Source organism: Vombatus ursinus, unplaced genomic scaffold, assembly GCF_900497805.2.
Source record: "Vombatus ursinus unplaced genomic scaffold, bare-nosed wombat genome assembly UNPS02014797.1, whole genome shotgun sequence".
NCBI lineage: Eukaryota > Metazoa > Chordata > Mammalia > Diprotodontia > Vombatidae > Vombatus > Vombatus ursinus.
This window is the reverse complement of record NW_020954575.1, coordinates 8,244,183-8,269,186: the sequence shown is the minus strand read 5'-3', so window position 1 is coordinate 8,269,186 and position 25,004 is coordinate 8,244,183. Positions and strand designations below refer to the sequence as shown.

The 25,004-nt window shown below is 39.3% G+C and overlaps 1 protein-coding gene and 1 pseudogene across 1 annotated transcript in view; both read left to right on the top strand.

Moving 5' to 3' along the window:
• ANKFN1 (ankyrin repeat and fibronectin type III domain containing 1) overlaps positions 1-25,004 on the top strand; it is a 184,966-nt gene that overhangs the window by 90,321 nt on the left and 69,641 nt on the right. Inside the window, 1 exon segment of the mRNA XM_027870305.1 lies at positions 14,435-14,542. Coding sequence (XP_027726106.1) covers positions 14,435-14,542 — 108 coding nt within the window.
• On the top strand, positions 22,167-22,874 carry LOC114049103 (annotated as a pseudogene).

The following is a 25,004-nucleotide window of genomic DNA, read 5'->3' as shown; positions in this document are numbered from 1 at the left end:
AGATATGGATGTAGACATACATATAGGCATAGATATAGACATAGACATGGTGTAAACATAGGCAAAGATATAGACATGGAAATAGACATAGATATAGATGCAGATATGATATAGACATAGGCATAGATATAGATATAGACATAGACATAGATATAAATATAGATATGCTGTAAACATAGGCAAAGATATAGGTATGGATATAGATATAGATGCAGATATAGATATGATATAGACATAGATATAGATACAGCTATAGATAAGGATGTACACATAGACATAGGCATAGATATGACTGTAGACATAGACAGGCATAGATATAAATATGTAGACAGACATAAATATAGATATGGATGCAGACATGGATATGGAAACAGATATGGATATAGATGATAGAGATGGGGATAGGGATAGAGATGGTGATATATCACCCAGGGGTCACTCTTCTCATAATTAACTGCTATCAACTTGGCTCCTCTGGCCATAGGTTAATAGGATCATGGAATTAGAGATGGAAAGGGCCTTAGAGGCTATTAAATCCAACACTCTCATTTTACAGAAAAGGAAACTGAGGTTCAAAGAGGTTAAGTGACTTGTTCAGATAGAATGAGTAAGTGTGAATGGAATCAAACCCAGGTCTTCTCGCCTGTAAATCCAGGACTCTATCTACTATGCAACACCACCTATCAAAGGAGGCAACTTGTAGCTACCCAGAAATTTCAAAGAACCAGACATCTGGGCCCATACTCAAAACCTTATTAGTTTAGCAAGGTCTGCCAGAGCTGACAGTCCACCAATGCTACATGGAGGCAATGGCAAAAGACTTGGGTGAAGGATGTCACCCTTTTTCATTTTGACATCTTGTAGTTCAAAATTTCCTCTTCAAAAAAAAAAAGTAGATAGATTATAGATGGATAGATAGATAGATAGATATGGAGCTATTATGATTTAATGCTTCTGAATAAATAACTAATCCTGAGCCAGTTAGGGTTATGTGTCTACAATGCCAAAATATTTGGATAAAAATTTGAAAAGTCAGTCACCTGGATTTTGGCATTCTATAGTCACTACCTATGAAGTAAAGCCTGATTTCATTTAACAAGCATTTAATAAGCATCTCCTATGGGCAAGGTTTTGTATTTGCTGTTGTCAGGGATCCAAAGAAGTGTAAGAAGAGTTTATATTTCAAAAATATCACATTTTTTCCCTTTGCTCCTTAAAAATCCTATTAAGCCAGATCCTGGTTAGTGAAGGGAAGACATTACTCTTTGTAGCCCCCAGGGCACCATTAGCTGGACTGTTCTTACTGTCAGGCACAAAAGAATGCCCCAAGGCCCAGAAGACTAAGTTCTCCTCCTGAACTGCCTGACTCACCCCCATCAGGGAAAATCTGGCTGATAATGTTAAACAACAGTATTTATTTATTTATGTTGGAAACGAGCGGCATGGTTAAGGAGAAAAAAAAATTCTTGCTCATATTCATCTAAATCAAGCATCTATGAATTCATTTTTTTTAATATGTTGGTAACTATTTCAATATACTTGATTTCTGACATAATCCTATGTATTTCATTTTGTACATTGAAAAATGTTTTTCTGAGAGGTGGTCCCTAGGCTTCACCAGACTGTGACAAAGGGGTCCGTGACAAAATAAAAACATTAAGGACCCCTGTTTTAGACATTATAATAGTGAAGAAGAAAAAAAAAACATTGTACACAGTAGTAAACTAATAATAATAATATTTATATAGCACTTTCTTTGTGGCAGGTTTATTATCTCATTCTATCTTTACAACAACCCTAGGAGGGAGGTACTCTTATTATCCCCACTTTACAGTTGAGAAAACTGGAGCAAGTAGAAGTTAAGTGACTTGCCCAGGGTCACACAGCTAGTAAGTGTCTGAGATTTGAACTCAAGTCTTCCTGACTCCAGGTCCAGTGCTCTATCTACAAACCTGGGCAGATGAGATCAATATAGGAATTTATGAAGAAGCTACAATTACGTGAAGTGGGAATGCTCAGTGTGGAAATACACTCTGCTAAAGTAGAATGCCACCAGGTAATGACTTAGCCAGTAAGTCTAGGGAGTTGCCTGTGGCACATAAAACTAAAAGGACTGGCCCAAGCTTACACAGTTAGTTAAGGGTCAGAGGCAGGATTTGAACCCATGTTCCCAATTCCATGCCTAACATTTTAACCACTTTAAAACCTTATCACCTAAAGTCAAGCACCTTCCTTTGTGCTGAGCACTATACTATCTAAGTCCTAGAACTGTTTAAAGCAAAAAAGATAGCTTTGAAGGAGGGTATTTAAACACGTGTCCTGAAAGGGGAGAACCTCAAAATCAAAGCTAGCTGCCATCTCTCAGTTGGAAGTGGGTCAGGGTAGAATGTATATCACATACTAGTCAGACATCCTGAGGAATGAGGAATCTATCAGATTTTCAATCAGAAAGCATTTATCAATGCAAGGTATAGAGGCAGCCAAGTACCTTGGGGATAAAGTATTGGGCCTGAAGTCAGGAGGACCTGAGTTCAAACTCAATCTCAGACACGTATTAGCTGTGTGACCCTAAGCAAGTCATTTAACTTTAATTTCCTCAATTGTAAAATAGGAACAATAATAGTAGTGTCTACCTTGTAGAGTTTCGTTTATTTATTTATTTATTTTTGGAGACAATCAGTGTTGAGTGACTTGCCCAGGGTCACACAGCTAGTAAATATCTGAGGTCAAATTTGAACTCAGGTCCTCCTAACTTCAGGGCCGGTATTCTATCCACTATGTCACCTACCTGCCCCATAGAATTGTTTTGAGGATCAAATGAGATAATATCTGTAAGGCACTTAACACAATTCCTGGCACATAGTAGGTACTGTGTAAATATTTAGGTCCTTCCTTCTTACTGTACTGGGTACTGGGGATACAAATAAAACTCAGGGAGCTTACATTCCCTCCAAAGCTGATACTTCTAAATACTTGCCATATCAGTATGAAAAATCTATTCCATTAACAGAGCATCACAATGAACTTGGCAAATAGGGCCCATACCATTAGGATAAATTGAGACCATATTGATCTTGGCTTTAAAAATGGAAAGAATGCCATATTTACTTACATGGTTTTCCTGTTTTATATTTCAGATTTTTACCATGAAAAAGGGCTGGGATGGGGAGTAAATAAAGAGTAAAATTTGGGAGTAGTTCTCCGACAGCAGCAAACTCTGCTAGCTGCTTCAAAAGCATGATTTCCCAGGCTGTCATGGTTATTGACAAGAAGAGGATCTCTGTAGGCTTTCTGAGCAAAGCTGAAGAGACATCCTTAAAGTGGGGAGGAATCCTGGACTACAATTCCAGCCACCTCTTCCGAACACTAGCTATGACTGTGGGCAAATCACTGCATGTTGCTGAGCCTCCACTTCCTTCTCCATAAAATGATGGGTTTGGACTACATAATATCCCTAAGATCACTTACTTCTCTAACATTTGTGGGGTTGGTGTCAGAGGACCTGGGTTTGAAACCTGCTTTTGCCTCTTACTGGTTTTGTGACCTCAGAAGAGATTTAAATAAATCTCTTCTATAATTCATTCCATCTTTAGTTCTGTGATTTTCTATCATTTCACCTCTCTACCTCAGTTTCCTTATCTGTAAAAGAAGAGGCTTGGAATGGTTGATCTCCGCCCATTTGAACACCTCATTCTCGGGTTAGACTCCAAAATGTGCCTATTTCATGTACCTATAAGCAATCTTCTCGGAGAGGCAGGATGTCAGAGTGATTAGGGAACTAGCCTTAGAGTCAAGAAGACCTGGGTTCCAGTCATGCATCTCTCATATACAGGCAACTAGGTGGCACAGTGGGTTGAGTGATAGAATTAGAGTAGGGAAGACCTAAATTCAAATCCTGCCTTAGACATTTATTAGCAGTGTGATTCTGGGCAAGTCACCTATTCTCTATCAGCCTCAGTTCTCTCCTCTGTAGAATAGGGATAGTAATAGCTCATATCTCCCAAAACTATTGCGAGGATAAAATGAGATAATACCTGTAAAGTGCTTTGCAAACCTTAAAGTGCTAAGTCAATGTCAGCTATCATCGCCATTATCATCACCATCATCAAAATCATTATTATTATTCCTGGCTATGAAATGCTAGGCAAGTCATTTAACCTCTGAATGCCTCAGGACATTTTTTGACTCTAAGTTGCAGAACAGGTACATCTATTCATCAAGAAGCATTTTTAAATTCCTACTATGTACCAGGCATTCAATAGCATTTATTAAATTTTACTATGCCCCATCTAGTCAACAGCATTTATTAAGCATTCACTATGTTTCAGGCACAATGCTAAGCTTTGGGAAATCAAAACATGATCCCTTCCCTAAAAGAGCTTACCTTCTAAATGAGAAATAACATATAAATAACTAGGTACATACAAGCTATATAGAGAGTTAGGTGGAAGGCAGTTTGAGAGAGGGCTGCATTAGCAGCTGGCAGGAAGTGGAAAGGGCTCCAGCAGAAGGTGGGATTTGAGAAGATAAGTCTTGAAGAAAGCCAAGGTAGAGCTATGAGTGAGGGAAGAGGTAAGAGGGTGGGATCAGTATATTCAGTGACTTGGTCAGACCTACATTTTAGAAAAATCTCTTTGGCAATTGAATAAGAAAAAATGTATTAAAATGACAAAAGATGTGAGGAAGGGAAACCTTCCTGAGGAAGGCTTCTCTGAGAAGATTGTTTGTAGGCATTTATGGTATCATGAACTCATGAAATATTATATCGTGCAAACATTTTAGGGTCTAACTTGAAAATGAGAAGATATTAGAATGGGCAGATAACAACGACTCCAACTCCCTCATTTTTACAGATAAGGAAACTGAGGCCCAGAAAGGTGAAATGATACAGAATCAGAGAACTAAAGATGAGATAAATCTTAGAAGAAGAGTTATAAGAATGACCACTTGGGTGAAGGGAAGGGAATATGAGAAATGTGAAGGTTAAAAACAAGATTTGGGTATGAATTAGATTCAATGTGGATTATGCTATGTGGATTCAATGAGGGTGAGGAGTTAAGGATGACATTGAGGTCATAAGTCTGGATGACTGAGAGGGTTGGTGATGCCCTCAACAGTAAAAGTTTTGAAGAAGGCAGTGTTTAGGAAGCAAAAATAATGAATTTGGTTGGAGGACCGGAGAATGGGAAGAGGAAAAAAGAATCTCATTATGGAGGGTATGGCCACAGAATGAAGGAAGCATTTACCATTTAGTAGCTTCCTATTTTAACTGTTCTTACTAAGTAGGTGCTAAGCTAAGCTCAGTTGTTTCTACCCTGCTGAGGAAAAACAAGTGTTGTCAGGACCCTCTAAATTTCATCCCTCTAAAGAAAGATTCTAGTGTACCCACCCTAGTTATAGCTCTGCTCCAGAAAACAGTCATGAATCTGGAAGAAAGAGGGAAAGATCTCTCAATAAATCCATTAGCAGAAAGAATCCTTGAGCCTATTTTTTCTATTTTACAAATAATTCTGTCAAGCTAACTTACCTGGCTTCTTGACACACAGAAAATTCAAACAAAGGTGAATGAGAAAGAGGTGGGTACTATACCAGAGACAAGTACAGTAAACACAACAAAAGTGACAGATGTCAGCTTGACAGCAAGGAAGGAGTCAGAAATATCACAACACAGCACAATAATTAATGTTCCAAATGACTATCCTGAGTCATCAAGGAAAAGTTAAATTATGTCCAGTGTTCTTTATTTAAGAAGGCAGGGGTAAGAAAGAAAGAAAGAAAGAAAGAAAGAAAGAAAGAAAGAAAGAAAGGAAGGAAGGAAGGAAGGAAGGAAGGAAGGAAGGAAGGAAGGAAGGAGCACCAGACTTCCTAAGGATGGGAGAACTGGCCCAAGTTGGAAATGGAGCAGGTCAAAGCTTTCAGGATGATTGATAAGTAGCCATGGCCTAGGGAGACTCAGTCTTCCTCACTCCCTCCTTCCTCCCAAAAAAAAGGAGGGGGAGGGGTGAAAAGTTATTCTACTGTTTCATGCTCATTCATTTCCTGTAGGCTTTGGAAGCTGTCACTCATTTTCTCTACAGAGCTCAAAATCAAGTAGGGAAATGGCATTTTTCTGATACATTGGAAGCCTGGAGCTGCTTACCTTGAAAGTCTTGCATAAGCATTTCTTGTTGGGAAGCTGGCAAAGCCTTAAGATCCTATTCAATAAGAACCCTTCATTCAATAGCTACTTATTAAGTGTAAGTGCTTCCTATGCCAAGCACTCTGCTAGGCACTGGTGATTCAGAAAGAAAAAAAAAACAGAAAGAAAAAAAAATTCTGGAGGAATTTACATTCTATTTGATGGAAAGAGACAAAATGAACACAGAAAAGTAAAAACAAAAACAAATATATATATATATGTATATATATATATATATTTAAGGGGAGTGGGGGAAAGCCCTATCTACCATTGAGGAAAGGTATCCTGTAGAAGGTGGCACTTCATCTGAACCTTAACTGGAGCCAGGGATTCTAAAAGGCAGAGAAGAGAGAGAACTTTCCAAGTAATGGGAAAAGTCTGAGCAAAGACATGGAGGTGGGAAATGGAATTATGTGTACCAGGAATAACAAGTAGGTTGATAGAGTCTTCAGGGGGAAAAAAGGAAATCAGTCTGTAAAGAGAGACTGGAGTGAGAGCGTGTGAGGTTTTAAATGTGAAAGACAATAGGTGACCACTAAAGATTCTTGAGTGGAGAGGTTACATGCCTGGTCAGATCTATGCTTTAAAAATATCAATTTTATAAGAATGGATTGGAGAAAAAAGATACAGGAGGCAGAGAGAGCAATTAGATAACTTAATAATTCACACAAGCTGTAATGAGGGCCTGAACCAGAATGGTGATGGAGGAGTAGAGAGAAGGGGATAGATGTAAGAAGTCTACGTTCTAGCGCTTTTAAAAATACAGATTGTCTCAAAAGTCTTAGTGCAGGTTTAAGCTTTAATAGCTAAAAACAGCCTTAAGACATTTGGGACAACCTGCATATATGGTGCTTTGGCCATCGACTTGCTAGAGGGCTTAAATATAGCCCAGTTTCACTGAGCTTAAAGCCTAGAGGATCTTGATGCTGGCCTGTCAGAAGAGAAACTAGAGACAGAGTAAGCCACCATTCATCGCTGCTCTGGGAGATGGGGTGAGGTAGTGCATTCCTGGAAACACTCAGAGCAGTAGCAGGAGACCAAGACATTTCAAGGACTGAGGGCCTTGCAAGAGGCCTGAGAACTGTGTGATTCTCCAATATCCAACTGGGGCTTGTCAGAGCCACAGCCACAGTGGGGAAGTGGAACCAATCCTGGGTGGGGTAAGGAGAAGGACGCAGTGATGGAATGAGGCCAATACCCACATGGGGCCACCAGGAAAGGAGACAGAAGCTAGTAATCACAGTAGAGGGAAAAGCCTGGACCCAGGCACCTAATCCAGAACTACAGGAGCAGCATCCAAATGACAGAGAGCACAAAGCTTAACAGGGACTGAGCATCCAATCCAAGAGTGAAGGAGGAGACAGAGCCTGGCCCTAAGACAAAGTCACAATCCAGAAACTGAAGCTGGAGATAAGAACAAATAGAATAAAGAAATAGAAGGCAATAAAGAATACTGTGGGTTAAGAGAATTTAACCCAAGGAGTTAACCCAGAAGAAAAGAGTTACTCCACAAAAAGTACTTAGAGAACCTCAGAGAAAGAATGCCCCAACTCCAATTATGCCAGGGGTGGATAGAAGAAATGAAGTAAGAAATGGAAAATGAAATTAAAGCTCACAAGGGAAAAACTGGGGGCATAATAAATAGTTTAGAATAGGAGGTTAAAAACACTACTCAATTAATAGAGTCCCTGAAAAACATAATGGAACAAACAACTCAGTGATTTCATGAGGTAATAAGAAACAATAGAATATTTTTTTTAAAAAAACTGGAAAAAGTTTTAAAAAAGTACATAAGGCACACATAAGACATCCACTATCAAAAGCAACAGACCTGGAAAATAGGTCAAGGAGAGATAATTTCAGGATTATCAGACTCCCTAAAAACCTTGACCAAAGAAAAACTTGAATTTCAAAAAATCACAAAAGTAAGCTATCCACATCTATTAGAATTAAAGGGCAATGTAAAGATAGAAAGAAACTGCCAGACACTTCCTGAAAGAAAACCTTGATTGAGAAAACCTTAACTGAAACCACCAGGAGTGTCATAGCCAAATCTGAGCCCTTTTAATTCAAAGGAAACAAAAAATACTGCAAGTAGCTAGAGAGAAATGTTTCAAATACCAAGGAACCACAGTTAGGATCACACAAGACTTTGCTGCAATGGCACTAAACAAGAGAAAATATTGTAATATGATATTCCAAAAGATAAAGACTAGAAACCAAGAATAACTTACCCTATAAAACTGAGTGTAAACTTACAAGAGAAAAAAAATTAACTTTATTAGAATAAAAAAAACTGAGATATTCATGATAAAAAATAAGAGCTGAGCAAAATCTTTGAAATATGAAAAAGTAAACAAACCAAAAAAAAAAAACTTAGAAAGGTAAATACATATAAGCAGTTGAATGAAGCTAAATGAGAATAAGGTGCTTAAATTCTAATGGGGGGAAAGAAACAAGTATCCTTTCAGAATTTCACTGTCTCCAAAGGTCATAAAAAGAGTTAAGAAAGACAGACACAGGGTTGGACATGATTTTGTTCTATTTCATTGGTTTTAAGAGAGGGAGAAAAAGGGGCAGCTAGGTGGCACAGTGGATTGAGCACCAGCCCTGAAATCAGGAGGACCCGAGTTCAAATCCAACCTCAGACCAAACACTTGACACTTACTAGATGTGTGACCCTAGGCAAGTCACTCAATGCCAATTGCCAAAAAAAAAAAAAGAGAGAGAGCGAGAGAGAGAGGAAAAAATGGAGAGAAGTAGGATACACTAAGGAAAAAAAAAGGAAGAAGGGGGCGTGTTTCTGATATACGGGGGGTTTGACAAGAGAATGCAAACATGGGAGTAAAGGGTAGAGGGTATGCATATATGTATACACATGCATGCATACCACGTACACACAATTTGGTGTGGAATACATTAAGTTCAAAAGGAAAATATATAGCATAAGGAGAGTGAGGTTCAAAAGGGAAGGTAGACTCAGGAAGAGGATAGTCACAAAGAAAACAATCTTAACTTTGGAGGTGGATCATAAAATGAGGAAAAGAAGGAAGGAGGGAAAGAAGGAGAAAGAGAAAGAAAGAAAGAGGTAATAATCAGTAATTGGATCATGATTTAGGTGAAAACAGACTAAAGTACCACCTCATACCCCTAACAGTTGTTGAAGTGGCTATGGGGAAACAGGCACACTAATATACTGTTGATGAAGATGTAAAGTGATCCAACCATTCTGGAAACAAATTTGGAACTATACACAAAATATCACTCAGCTGTGCACATCTTTTGACCCAATGATAACACCATTAAGCACATTAACACTCCACCACCCTCTCCTTGCAAAGAGAATAAAAGAAGAAGGAAAGAACTTATTTGTACAAGAATAGTTATAGGAGCACTTTTGTCTTAGAATGTAAGTAGAAACAAAGAAGGTATCCATCCATTAGGGAATAGTTTAGCAAATTATAGTATGTGAATGTAATGGAATATAATTATGCTATAAGAAATGACAAGAGATACTGAAACATGAGAAGATATGAATTTGGGCAATTACTACAATATTATAAAGGAAAATAACCTTGAAGATTTAAGAACTCTGATCAATGTAATGAGGAAACTGATAATAAATCATGATTTCCACTTATTATCAGAGAGGTGATGGACAAAAGCTACAAAATAAGACATACATTTTCAGACGCAAATATGTAGATTTGTGTTGCTTGACTAGTCTTATGTGTTTTTTTTTAATAAGAGAGGGCTTTTTTGGAGATGAGAGAATTATGGAGAGGAGTGTAAGGGGTTGTGATTTTTAAAAAAAGAGGAAAAGAAAGAAATGAGAGTCAATGAAACATTTTTTAAAATACACACAGGAGAGCACAAGGAAGTACAGAAGGGGAATCAGACATACAGAGCTGTGTAGGTATCAAAGTATTAGATTTAATAATATTCTTTTAAAAACAAGCTCTATGTAATAGAAATTCATGGTTTCATATACAATCATCTTTTTCTGTTTTCCTTGTATATGGATATGTTCATGTTTATTGATTTTCCTTCTGCTCCCACTCAGAGTGAATGGCTGATGCAATCCCCACAAAGTCTTTGGGGCAGACACAGACATTCTATGCAGACTCATATGGACTGGGTTTATTGGTCAGTCCCACTACATATAAAAAAAAAGACATCTTGCTCTGCCACTTACTAGCTATGTCACCTTGGGCAAATCACTTAACCTGTTTGGGCCTTAGTTTCCTTATCGGTTGGACTCTAAGATTCCTGTAGCTTAAAACCTAATCTACAATATTATGACCTGAGGAGCAGTAAGAGACAGGCAAAAAAAAAAATAAAAAATAAAAATTGATAAATATACCCTCAATTAGCACAGGAAATAGTATATTTCACATTCCCGTGACTGATTTTTCTCTCCCATCAGATATTCAGTTTTCTGAATGCTCCCTGTGCCGGGGTTGAGTTGTATCTTTCTTTCAGACACATTCCTCCCAGGCATCCCATTAAAACAAGGTCTCCCTCCACAGGGTGGAGACTGCTATCCCTGTAGACCAGCCAAAGAGTGAAGCTAAAAAGCTTTCAATGAGAGTGAACTTTGTCCTTCTAGATGAAAGGCAAGGCTGCAATCTCATCATTTAAGTCTAATTTCTGTGAATATCCCCTATCATTCTGAAGGTCCAATTAAAAAAGAAAATTCTGGTTCTATTTAGAAACAGAGCATGAAATTGTGAGCATCAGATTTTTCAGTATTTCGGTATTTATTATGGGATCGTGTATTCTAACATGACAGAGTAATTGGAAATTCTGTAATATGTTCCAGCTCACTATTAAAGTGTTTAGTTGTTTTTTTAAAAAGGTCTTAATGTGTTTTTATAGACTTATGTTATATGGTACCCTCCAAAATATGAGAAAAGGACCCAGACAGACTTGTCTGAGTTATGATCAGGAAAGACCTAATATCACAGGCAAATGTAAGCTTTGCATTGTGTTAGAACCTAAGTATCTCATTACAAGAACAGTGAACTGTATTATGTAGAACAATATGGGCTTTTCCTCCCACACTGAGTCGGTTCCTTGTCAGGTTTACGGATTTCTGTAATATATTTCCAATTTTCTCCCTCATCCCTGAAGTCTCCTGTTTTATGTAGGAGTCAAAGGCTTCCAAACATCTCTGAGAAAATTCATTCTTTCCAAAACTCTTGGCATAGTGTAGAACACTTACTTAGGGCTCCTATTTTTGCATTTGTCTTTTTTTTTTTTTATAAAAGTATCATAAAAGTCATGAGAGGAAGCTGGCTCCTGACGTAACCATGCTCCCTGCCACAGGGGGCTGGCTGCATCATATCTCTCCACACTTTGAGGGGAACGTTGGTTTTCGCAATAGAACTTTTTGGCCTTTATAGAGTGATAAGATCATTTAGCCTCCTGGGAGTCTGACCAGAGAAAGCAATATTGGCTGCCTATCTTCATTTGGTTTATCACTTTAAAAAATGCAGAAAAAAAAAGAACCATGAAATGGACTTCGGAGAAAAATCATCCCTTTGAGAGTGAATAAGGAATGGCAATTTTTTTTCTCTTTATGCATATGTTAAAGGTCACTGAATGAATGAATAAATGAAAAGCATGTATGGTTCATTATGTGCCAAATACTGCCAAAGACTAAAGTTTTTCTAGGTGGATAGAGAAACAATGAGGAAATACTGCTCAAAAATCTCAAAGCCAATCCCCTAAAATCTTTGTCCTTTCCCCACCTTTCCAATGAACAGTTAATATGCAGTAGCATCTCAGGAAGGAAAACAAAGTTTGAAAGAGTATCTGATCTGTTCCTCTAACTAGGATAGGTCACACCTAGATCATACCACATCGAGTTTCAACCCAACTTCCAGCCACCAAATAAAAATATCTAGAATTGGATAATAGAAAGAGCACTGAACTGGGAGTTCAGGAAACATGGGTTCTACTCCTATCACTGCTATTAACTCTCTCGGTGGCCTAATTAAAGTCACTCCATTTCTTTGGACTTCATATGCATGTATGTGTGTGTGCACATATGTGTTGGATAAACTAGACTTTCTATAAGATCATGGACTCTAGAGCTATAAAGGGTTTAGAGGGCATTTAGAGCAGGGGTCTCTAACCTGGGATCCATGAATTTTTTGCAAATATTTTGATAATTGTATTTCGATATAATTGGTTTCCTTTCTAATCCCATGTATTCTGTTTTATGCATTTAAAATCATTCTTCTGAAAAGGGAGTCACAGGCTTTGCCAGAGTACCCAAGGGGTCCATGACTCGAAGAAGGTGAAGAACCCCTGCTCTTTTTTTATTTTTAATTTATGGAATAAAACAAGCATTTCCATAACATAGTATAATTTAAAAAAAGATGATTGCACATGAAACTGCAAATCTACTGTATACAACTTGGTACTCCTTTTAAATATACAACAAAGTTATTATGTAAATTTCTTTTTTTTCTTCCCTCCTCCCCCACCCTAGAGATGGCCACCATTATACACAAATAGGTGCACATATATATATATATATATATATATACACATATATATACACACACATATATATGTGTAAAGTTATTCTGTGCATACTTGTATTTATCAGTTCTTTCTTTTGATACAGATACTGTCTTTCTTCATATGTCCTTTATAGTTAATTTGGGTATTTATAATAGTCATTTTCTTTTTCAATCTCCTTATTTAACTGTTGGGAACACTGGGACCCAGAGAAGAAGTGATTTGCCCAAAGTTATCTACTTAATTAGAAGCCAGCCAAGGTTAGAACCCAAAGTACTGACTCCTTTCTCAATGCCCCTTCTCAATGTTCCAGTCCTTTCATGTGCTAAAATCCCATCTTCTTACGTGTCTGGTACAGTGGAAAGGATCCAGATAGGACTCACAAGGCCTGGATTTGAGTCTTAGCTCTGTTATTACCTGTGTGACCTTGGGCAAGTCTCCTCACCTTTCAAAGGACCTTAGCTCCTCAGTAATAGAGCTGAAAAGATTGCACTAGGTGGTCTCCAATGTCCCTTCCAGCTCTAAATCTATAAATCTATGATCCATGATCTCTATAGGGAATAGCTACATTCTTTACAGCTATATAGCTACCCCGGCCAAAAAAAAAAACAAGTTTACTGAGAGTGACTCCTGAATCACTGAATTTTCTTGGATTATATTTGCAGGCCTAAAGTTTTGGTGAACTGGTGGTTAGTGAAAATAAGTTTAATGTAATATAACCTCCCATGACTTCTGTTAAAGCCCCATAGTGATGGAGGTCCCCCAACTAAGTGGGTGTTTGCCTGGTTACAGAGGTATTAAATGCCTACATTAAATTTAAGTTAGAATTCACATCGCATTTTTAGAGAGTGTCTTAAAATTTGTTGCATCTGAAACATAAATTCAGAAACAATTTTTTGGGAGGTGGCGGGTGGATAGGAGCTCCTGACCTGCTGAAAACATCAGAACACACAGAGAGCACAACTAAAATATTGATGCCAGTCCTGTAAGGGTTATTACTTTTGATCTCCATTAAAACCAATGGAATGAAATTTTAGGGAGTGAGTAGAGGTGGGGGGTTGGGAGGGTGGTGTTGCTCAGATGGGTACTACAATTTGAATTTGCCATGTAAGTTAATACTGTATGTTTAGAGCCTGAACAGACAGGGTGGTTGGTGGCTCAGAATCTCTACAGGATTCCTGTGCCAGCCAACGAAAGCAGACATTCATTAGAGCAAAATGTAGATTTCTGTTTCTTGGCATCTGATGCATACTCTTTCCTTGGAAAGAAACTTCAATTTGGCTAAAAGTGTGAAAGCTACAATAAAAGCATTGGGAACATGAATTTCATCTGGTCTGTGCCATGTCCACCCTTTTCTTTCCTCCCTTTGCGATGGGGTTAGGGCTTTGGGTACTGGGGTAACAAAGATAGGGAGTCGGAGGGCAACTGGGACTGCCAAACTCCATCCTTTCCTTTGGCTTTCCATTCTCATTTTGTTCTGTTCTAAGACAACTGAACTCAATCCCAAGCAATGATAAGGACTGTTTTGCCCCAGAGGATAGGTAGGAGCAATGGCAGCTGTTGGAGCCATTGGCATTAACTCCTAGCTCTCCATAGGTGCTCTGAATGCTGTACCAATCATCTCCCCCCAAGCAAAAAGCACAGTCATTACTTCCAGAGCAGATCGAGGAGAGAACTCCCTATTCTCCCTTATGTTTCATTCTGTTTGTTTCTTTTGTTCAATAGACTGGAAAGACTATGACGGCAGAGAGCCCAGACACAAGGGACAGAATGAAGCTTTGGAGCGTCTGCTCCAGCAGATCCGGGCTGCTCATCAGCATTACAGTTGCCGGGGTAAGGATAAAAATCTGTGTGGTAGGGCATCAGCTGAGGTCTCAGCGGCGCCTGTAATTTTAGCAGTTTCCTAACTGGGTCATACCTTCTCATTCATCAGGGAGAGAAAGATATTAATATTGGTACATCTGGAATCACTTTACAGCACTATCTTGCTTTAACCCTTAAGATGAGCCTCCCCCCTGCCCCCATTCCTCCTTCACCCCCTCCTTTCCTCCCTCTGTCTCTCCCCTTTCTCCATAGGAACAATTTAAAAACAAGCAGAGAAAGAAGGGAAAAAAATGCTTTAAGTTTCCTCCCGGTTAAATGTGTCTCCTGCAGAAATCATCAGTGGAGTCTAGGGGCTTGGGGTACACAGGAGGAATGGCTTGGGAAGAAATAAGAGAACTTTGCCACATCCCAAAGTCGTTCCCTGGTGTCTCCGTTGGGAGCTTTACCAGTGGATTGGCTCTCCTGCCTCTCCACCAGCTGGACAGAAATATTGACTTTGAGATTCACCCTAGACATTCCTCCCAGTCAGTGATAAACATAGCTTGAATCTTTGAACTGTAGAGGCAACCTATACCTTAGGATTTCATAATTCACAGGAATGGAGATCAAAGGGAGGTATCTAGTCCAGGGGTTCTTAACCTGAGGTCCATGGATGCCCAAGGAATTTGTGGGTGAATTTCAGGGAATCAGTCTGTGGACTTGGAGGAGGTGGGGAAATTATTCCTTTATTTTCATTAACTAAAATTAACATTTCCTTCCATTATGAATGCTAACAGCTTTATTCTGAGAAAGGATCCATAGTTTTCACCACACTGACAATGATCCATGACACACACAAAAAAATCTATCAGTCAATAAATATTAAGCACCTACTATGCACCTAGTATTGTACTAAGCACTGAGGATACAAAGGAAGGCAAAAGGCAGTCTCTGCTCTCAAGAAGCTCACGCTCTAATGGGGGAGAAAACGCACATACAATTACATATGATTGAGCTATTGACAGGATAAATTGGAAATAATCAACAGAGGGAAGGCACTAGAATTAAGGCGGACTGGGAGAAAAAAAAGGTTTAAGAATTCTCAAGAATCCGATGCTTTTCATTTTGTAGAAAAATCTGAGGCCCACTGAGGTTGAGTGACTTGCCCAAGTTACACAGGTAGCAAGTAATAATAGCCAATAATATCTGGTATTTATATAGGGCTTTAAGGTTCATAAAGTACTTTGCAAATATTTTCTCACATTATTCTCACAGCAACCCTAGGAAGAGGTTATATTATTATCCCCATTTTATAGATAAGCAAACTGAGAATGTTTATGTGACTTACCCAGAGTCACACAACTAATAAATGTCTGAGGTTGGATTTGAACTCGTCTTCCTGACTCCAGGCAGTGAGGTGATACAGTAGATAGAGTACCTGACCTGGAGATAGGAAGATCTGAGTTCAAAACTCACCTCAAATACTGACTATCCATGTGACCTTAGACAAGTCACTTAACTCTGTTTGCCTTAGTTTCTTCATCTATAAAATGAGCTGGAGAAGGAAATGGCAAACCACTCCCATATCATTACCAAGAAAACCCCCAAATGGGGTCACAAACGAGTCAGACACAGCTGAAATGACTCAACAACAACAACTTTCTGGCTCCAAGTTCATCACTCTACCCACTGCACCACCCAGCTACTTGAAGCTAACTGAGAGAAACAGAATTAGAACTCCAGTATCTGACTCCAAAGCCAGTGGCTTCTGGCTAGAGAAGCTCTTAGTAAGGTCCTACTCTTGGTGGGCTGCTTAGATAGGATCAGGTCAGGTTTCCAATATGGGTAATGATTCATGGCAGAAGCACTTAGCTTTATTTGGAGGAATCAAGCTGCCATAACATTTTCATCTTCCATGCTCTATCACCCATGGCACTCTCAGCTGAGGGGAGCTCAGAAGCAGCAGAGCCATGCTCTGAAATCCAAGGCTGAAACCAAAGAATGTTCACTGCCTTTAGATCAAATACAAACAAGGCAGACCAAAGATTAACAAAAACTGTATCGTCCCAGCATAGTTATGGCAACAAACGCATTCTGACATTCGAGCTCCAACTGGAAACAGGCTTTGCCCACCCCCAAATGACTATCTTTTCACAAGCAGGGCCTCAGTCAACATCAACGTAGTCAGAAGAGGTTTGAGAGTCAACAGTAGACAGAGGGTTCACCCCTGAGCATCCAGGACCACAGACAGCTGTGTATGGACCTCATAATTGAACACAGTGCACTTCATCTCTCTCTTCACCAGTTTCCTTATCTGGAAAATGAGAGAGTTTGGGTTCTATGACGTATAAGGTGCTTTCCTTCAAGTTTATCAACCTAGGATCTCATGACAGAGATTCGTGAACCAATCTGTGAATTATTAAGACCTCCTTCTACAATGTAGAAAGAATACCAGCATAGGAATCAGGAAGTCCTCTCTCTGCCAGTTAATAGCCATATGACCTTGGGCCAGTCATTTAACTATGCTGGTATAAAATGGGAAAAATAAAAACCTACCCTGCCTGCAAGGTAGCTAGGTGGCACAGTGAGTAGAGTGCCTAGAGTCAGGAAAACTCATCTTAGTGAATTCAAATCCTACCTCAGACACTTACTTGTATGGCTCTGGGCAAATCACTTGACCTGTTTGCCTCAATTCTTCATCTGTAGAATGAGAGAAATGGAAAAGAAATTGGCAAACCACTCCAGTATCTTTGTATATATACCTATTTGTGTCTAAAGGCAGCCATGGGTGGAGGGAGGGGAGAGGAGGCGGAATTTACAAGATAATTTTGTTGTATATTTGAAAGGAATAGCAAGTTGTGCATAGTAGATTTACAATTTCATATGCAATAATCTTTTTTATTGCACTGTGTTGTGGAAATGAAAAATAAAATTTTAAATTTAAAAGAAAATTTAAAGAAAAGAAAAAAGAAAACCCTAAGTGACTGTAGAGTAGAATTGGACACAACTGAACAACAACAACATCCTGCCTTACCTCCAGGGCTATAACTAGGTGCTCCTGTGCCTGAGGCAAGTATCACAAACTCCAGGACTTCAGGCCCATGGGCTAACACCCTGTAGAGAGGAAAGCAAGAGGCAGGATGGGGCAGGGGAAGAAGGAAAACTATTCCTGCTAACAAGGTACTAAATTCTGCATTTCCTAAGGCTCTGAAGGGACTACAAGTGTCCTCGGTGAGTCTAAATTTGGTGCCCCCTAACTCAGTTCCCTGGGTAAAGCCCCAGTGGCTCTGCTTACTTCACACAGTGAGGATCGGATCAAGAAATGTTTGCCGAAGCATTGTTACTATAAAATGCAGTATAAGTGGGAAAGAGCCACCTAATAATCAAAAACACAATTTATATCCATATGTTGCTTCATAGTTTATAAAACACTTTCCTCAGAATAGTTCTGTGAGGTTACACAGTACAAGCATTATTATTCCCATTTTGTGAATGACTTGACAGACACAAACTTCTTCCATGGGTACATGACTATTGAGTATCAAAATTTAATCCCAGATATTTGGACTCCAAGTCAAGTTTTCTTTCCACTATATTATAAAGCCTCTAATATATAAGAATTTCTCCCTGCTGTTGCCCGCTGTTTTTCATAGAATCACAAAACCATAAGACTTAAGAAAGAGCTTTTAGTTCAACCTTCTCATTTTACAAAAGAGTAAACTGAGGCCAGGAGGAGAGTGACATTCTTGAACATTGTTACCCTGCTCACTGTTTATTAGGATCTCATGGCAGAGATTCCCGAACTAGTCCATGAATCATCAAGACCTCCTTCTACAATGTGAAAAGAATACCAGCCCAGGAGTTAGAAAACCCTCTCTATGCCAATTAATAGCTATATGATCTTGGGCAAGTCATTTAACTATGCTGTATATGTATAAAATGGGAAAAATAAAAACCTACTCTGTCTGCAGGGTGGCTAGGTGGTACGGTAAGTAGAGCGTGCCTCAATCAGTTAGGCAACAAAAAAAAACAAACAGAGTATAACCAAACCAGATCAAGCTTTATTACTTGTAAGCAGTTTTGTTTAGTCATTTTTTGGTTGTGTCTGACTCTTCATGACCCTTTTTGGAGTTTTCTTGGCAAAGATACTGGAGTGGTTTGCCATTTCCTTCTCCATCTCATTTTACAGATGAGGAAACTGAGGCAAACAGGGGTAAGTGACTTTCCCAGAGTCACATAGCTAGTAAGTGTCTGAAGTCAGATTTGAGCTCAGGTCCTCCTGACTTCAGGCCTGGCACTCTATCCACTGCACCACCTAGCTGCCCTATAATCAGTTTGGGGAATTTTGTTAAGACTTTGATCTATACCAGAGAGAGGAATAGTTAAGTTATTGACTCTAATGATAAGTCAAATTATGTATGGAATTTGATGGCCCTTTTCCTCCCTATAACCTCTTAACCATGGATAATCAGCAGTGAATTAATGAATCTGCTATTCCCACTCAACTTTCCCCCAGTAGATCCTTCTCCTTGAAGGAAGTAAACAGCATAAGCCTAAGCAGTAAGGATTTAGGTCCCTGCATAACCTTAGGCAAGTCACTTAGCTGAGCCTCAGATTACTCATCTGTAAGACAATGGAGTTGGGCAAGTTAGCCTCGGAGGACCCTGCCAGTTCTAAGAAGGTAGGTGGTACATTGGACAGAGCGCTAGAACTGGAGTCAAGAACAGCTGAATTCAAATTTGGTCTCAGACATTCACTAACAATGTGACCTTGGGCAAGTCACTTATTCTCTAAAATGGAAATAATGATATCACCAGTCTCCCAGAAGATCAAATGAGGGTACTTGTAAAGTGATTTGCATAGTGCCTGGTACATATACATGGCTATATAAATACTAACTGCTGCTGTTGTTATTGTTGTTATCCTGCTATCTGAGGCATGATCTGTAAAAGAAACTCCTGACAGGGAGACCTATTAAGCCTAGAAACGCACTGGACATATTTGGACGTATAACATTCCAAAACCAGGTAACACAACAGAGGGGTGAATGAATGACTTCCCATAGATGAGAAGCAGACCTGCTGATTCTATATGACTCTCCCATCCAGGAGGATAGTGTCAGGATCATTTGCTCATGGTGCAGTGAAAAGAAACATAAATCCACATTGACGTTATGCTATAAGGTTTCCAAAGTTCATTATACACATCATTTCATTGGAGCCTCATGAGTCTCTGAGGTAGGTAATGCCAGTGTTATCCCCATTTTATAAGTGAGAAATATCAGATTCCCCCTAATCTCACACTCAGACTAATTCCAAGGTGAAATGACTTACCCATGGCCATAGAACTAGTTAAGTATCAGAAGTGAGACTTGGATCCTTAGTCCTCTGGCCCACCACTCTGCCTCTCAATGTTGTTGTTGTTTGTCCTTCCTTCTGAAAGAGGACTATGATACCAGGAAGATGATGTCATGACTTGCAAGTGAATTAGATTTAAGTGAGGGAGGGCTTTGCAAAGTCACCCGTCTCACTTTCTCCTTCAGAGCCAATTGGGTCTGGTGGCAAGATATAGATCACAATGACTGGAAATGGCTTCTGCCTCTCAATCAGCACTCAATCAGAGGTAGAGGTGTGCTGGTAAATATTTAGCAGGTAACTCTCTGAATAAAATAAATGTACCTACAGTACACCTTTAAGTTTAATCTAAAGTTATCAACATTTCTCCATCACTTTCTTAAGTCGACAATCAACAAAATAATAAATGAAGCTCTGATTTGTAGCATTTGTTGATTTCCAAAGTATAAATGCTCACACTGAAATTTAACAACTGGCTCTCATAAGCCAGTTTAAATTGGCACCAGCACATCCCTGATTAGAAGTCAGGAAGACCTGACTTCAAATCATACCTCCAATACTTACTAGCTGTGTGACCCTGGGCAAGTCACCTGATCTCAGTGAGCTTCCATTCCCTCATCCCTTCCAGGCTTGTCATGATACTAAGATGACATGACATACATCAAGTACTTTGTAAACCTTTAAGTTCTCTATATGAATGCTATCTATTGTAATTATCATCAGAATTTGGTGGAGGCAAGGCATGTCGTAGCCACAGGTATGATGTGTCTTCTGAGTTCTCAGAATGTCCCTGATTCAAAAGGAGTAATAATAATATCTCAACTCCACCACCTCCTACACACACACACACACACACACACACACACACCTATAAATCTACATAGTACGTATATGGAACTCAGGTGAGTTTCTGAACTTTGGCTTAAGGGTTACTATCACAAGCAGCCATCATGAAGGAATTGTCAAGTGAAGCCCAATTCCTCTGTTCACAAGCTTAATCCCCTGGAAAACCTGGAGAATTATAATCCACAGAGTCACTCATTATCTCCATGACACAATCCTGCAGGAATAAATTACAACCATGTCTCAACCCTTTGGGTTGTCAAAGATAGGGGTGGCCAAGTCTGCTGTGATGCACAAGTCATTGCTGATCTTTGGTGAAAAGCAATTGTCTTGAGATTTGGCTGAGTTTCTAATTGGGGGCAGCGTACTGCACCAAGCAACATGGTCAAGTCCAAAGGGAAGGCTGTGACATCATTTGGATTTCACTCTGCTATTTGGGATCCTCAGCCAGCAGAATCTTAAAGCTTATCATGGATATGAACTGTTTGGCTCAGCCTTCCATGCTCCTAACTTTACGTATAAAACATAAGATATTGCTCCTCTGGGTTACTCACCCATGGTCTTAGCCCAATATTCTGTCTCTAACAGTGATGTAAAGGGACAACTTGTGAGAAAGCCTAGTTAAATACTTGAGAAGATCAGTGATTTCATCAGTCCCTTAGTAACTAGTTTCATGAGTTAAGGAATAGTGACTAGACCCCTGACGTCCTTGTCATTTACCAATTCAGGTCAGCACCATCTCTGAAACTTATAGCTGTAGAAAGCTGACTAGAGCTCTGAGATGTTAACAGCCTTACCCAAGGTCATAGAGTCACTATGTCTCAGGGGCAGAACTTACTTGAATCTCAAGTTGCACTCTGTTACTTAGAAAAGTAGTTGTGAGCAAAAATATATATCATGTAGCAATTCAGCTTGGATGAAGAACTTTTTCTGAACTGAGTTAGGCTAAGTCCTCTGATAACCATCTCTCACCAGGCCTAAACTCAAAGCCATTCTAGGTTGGTAGAACCCACCAGCATGTGGGTGTTCCACTGGCACCCCTTTGAGAGCCTGGGGTCACCTTCATCTTTAATCTGAGGCAGCAGAAAAGAACTTTAGTTAGAGATCATCTATCACATCAACCTCAAGATGTTTAAGGGAAGAACCTAACAAGCTCATATTCCTTAATAAGGCAGCTAGATTTCTCAGTGGATAGAGTGCTGGACCTGGAGTCAGGAAGACCTGAGTTGAAATTTGACCTCAGATACTTGCTAGCTGTGTGACCCTGGGCAAGTCACTTAACCTCTGTCTGCCTCAGTTTTATCCTCTGCAAAATAGGGATAATAATAGCATCTGCCTCCCAGGTTTGTTAAGATTAAATGAGTAAATATCTGTAAGGCACTTAGCACAGTGCCTGACGCATAGTAGGTATTTCATAAACACTTATTTCCTTTCTTAATAACCTATTAGAAATATACATGTTGGCTCCCCCATTAGAAAGTAAGCTCAGTACTAGCTAAGAAATAGAGTGGTAGTTCCTCTTTGCAGTTCGCACCAACCATGGGGATCCCCGGGACAACTGGCACAAGTGCCGCAAGACCGGGGGCAAGCGTAAGCCCTACCACAAGAAGCCCAAATATGAGCTGGGCCGCCCGCCGGCCAACACCAAGATCATCCCCCACCGCATCCACACTGTGCGAGTCTGAGGGGGCAACAAAAAGTACAGGGTGCTGAGGCTGGACGTGGGCAGCTTCTCCTGGGGCTCCAAGTGCTGTACCCAACAAACAAGGATTATTGATGTGATCTGTAATGCATCCAACAATGAGCTGATCCAGACCAAGACGCTGGTGAAGAATTGTATCATGCTCATCGATAGCACCCCATACCACCAGTGGTACGAGTCCCACTATGCCCTGCCCTTGGGCCGGAAGAAGGGAGCCAAGCTGACTCCTGAGGAGGAAGAAATTTTAAATAAAAAGCAGTCAAAGAAGATCCAGAAGAAATGTGAGGAATGGAAGAAGAATGCCAAGATCAGCTCACTTCTGAAGGAACAGTTCCAGTAGGGCAAGCTACTTGCCTGCATCACATCGAGGCCAGGCCAGTGTGGCCGAGCAGATGGCTATGTGCTCGAAGGCAAAGAGCTTGAGTTCTACCTAAGAAAGCTCAAAGCCCAAAAGGGCAAATAAACCCTAACTTGGACATTCTCTAATGGAATAAATCCCCAGATTGCTAAAAAAAAAAAAAGAAAGAAAAAAAGAAAGAAAGAAAGAAAGAAATAGAGTGGTACTGGCTAAGAAAAAGAGTGATGGATCAGTGGAATAGGTTAAATATGCAAGACACAGTAGTCAATGACTATAGTAATCTATTATTTGATAAATTCAAAAACCCCAGCTTCTGGGATAAGAACTCACTTTTCGACAAAAACTGCTGGGAAAAGTGGAAAAGAGTATGGCAGAAACGAAGCATAGATCAAAATTTCACACCATATACCAAAATTAAGTCTAAATGGATTCATGATTTAGATATAAAGGCTGATACCATAAGCAAACTGGGAGAGCAAGGAATAGTTTACCTATCAGATTTATGGAGAACAGAAAAATTCATAACCAAACAGGAAATAGAGAACTTACAAAAAGCAAAATAGATAACTTTGGTTACGTTAAATTGAAAAGGTTTTGCACAAACAAAGCCAATGCAACCAAGATTAGAAGGGAAGTAGAAAATTGGGAAAGAATTTTTACAACCAGTCTCTCTGATAAGGTCCTCATTTCTAAAATATATAGAGAATTAAGTCAAATTTATAAGAATACAAGTCATTTCCCAATTGATAAATGGTCAAAGGATATGAACAGGCAGTTCTCAGATGAAGAAACTAAAGCCATCTATAGTCATATGAAAAAAATGCTCTAAATCACTATTGATTAGAGAAATGCAAATAAAAACAACTCTGAGGTACCACATCACACCTATCAGATTGGCCAACATGACAAAACAGGAAAATGATAAATGTTGGAGAAGATGTGGGAAAATTGGAACACTAATGCATTGTTGGTGGAATTGTGAAATAATCCAACCATTCTGGAGAGCAATTTGGAACTATGCCTAAAAGGCTATAAAAATATGCATACCCTTTGACCCAGCAATAGCACTTCTAGGGCTATATCCCAGAGAGATCATACAAATGGGAAAAGGACCCCCATGTACAAAAATATTCATAGCAGCTCTTTTTGTGGTGGCAAAGAATTGGAAATTGAGAGGATGCCCATCAATTGGGGAATGGCTGAACAAGTTGTGGTATATGAATGTAATGGAATACTATTGTGCTATAAGAAATGATGAACAGGCTGACTTCAAAAAAACCTGGAAAGACTTGTATGGTCTGATGCTGAGTGAAGTGAACAGAACCAGGAGAACGTTGTACACAGTAACAGCCACATTGTGTGATGACAAATATTGATAGACTTAACCCTTCTCAGCAATACAAGGATCTAAAACATCTCCAGAGGCCCCATGATGGAAAATGCTATCCACATACGAAGAAAGAACTATAGAGTTTGAATGCAGATCGAAGCATACTATTTGCTATTTTTTTTCTTCTGTCATGTTTTGTTTCCTCTTTCTGGTGGTTCCTCCTATTGGTTCTAATTCTTACTTACAATATCACTAATGTGAAAATATGTTTAATAGGAATGTATATGTATAGCCTATATCAGATTGCACACCATCTTGGGGAGGGAAGTGGGGAGAGAGGGGGAAAAAATTTAAAACTCAAAAGCCTATGGAAGTGATTGTTGATAATTCAAAATAAATTATTTTTATAAAAAATAAGTAAGCTTCTTGAGGCAGGGACTATCTCAATTTTGTGTTCTGATCCCCAGCACTTAAAACTCAATGTTTGCCACACTGTAAGGACTAAATAAATGTTTATAATTCATTCATTCATTCATCTGTGAATTAACGTAAACCTTTCTTGAACCTCCTTTTACTCTTTCATCCTGTATGTATCACTTCTCAGGGAAAAAAAAAGCTAAATTTACTACGTAGTGTATAAAGTAGTGTTTCCCTTTACTTGTCCTAAAATTACCACTTTTAAACTTAAAGTTGCCTTCAATCGCATATATACACAGTTCAGAGATTTTTGTGAATAAGTCCTTTGCCTCTGTGAATGGGAGTGTCCTTAAGCAGTCGCTATGGAGAATTATTTAGAGAAGATTTAGGAACACAATGAAATATAAAGAGGTCAGAGACCTGTGGAGTGACTTATAGATGTGATCCAGAGAAATGATAGCAGAGTGATATACACAGTGGCTGCAACA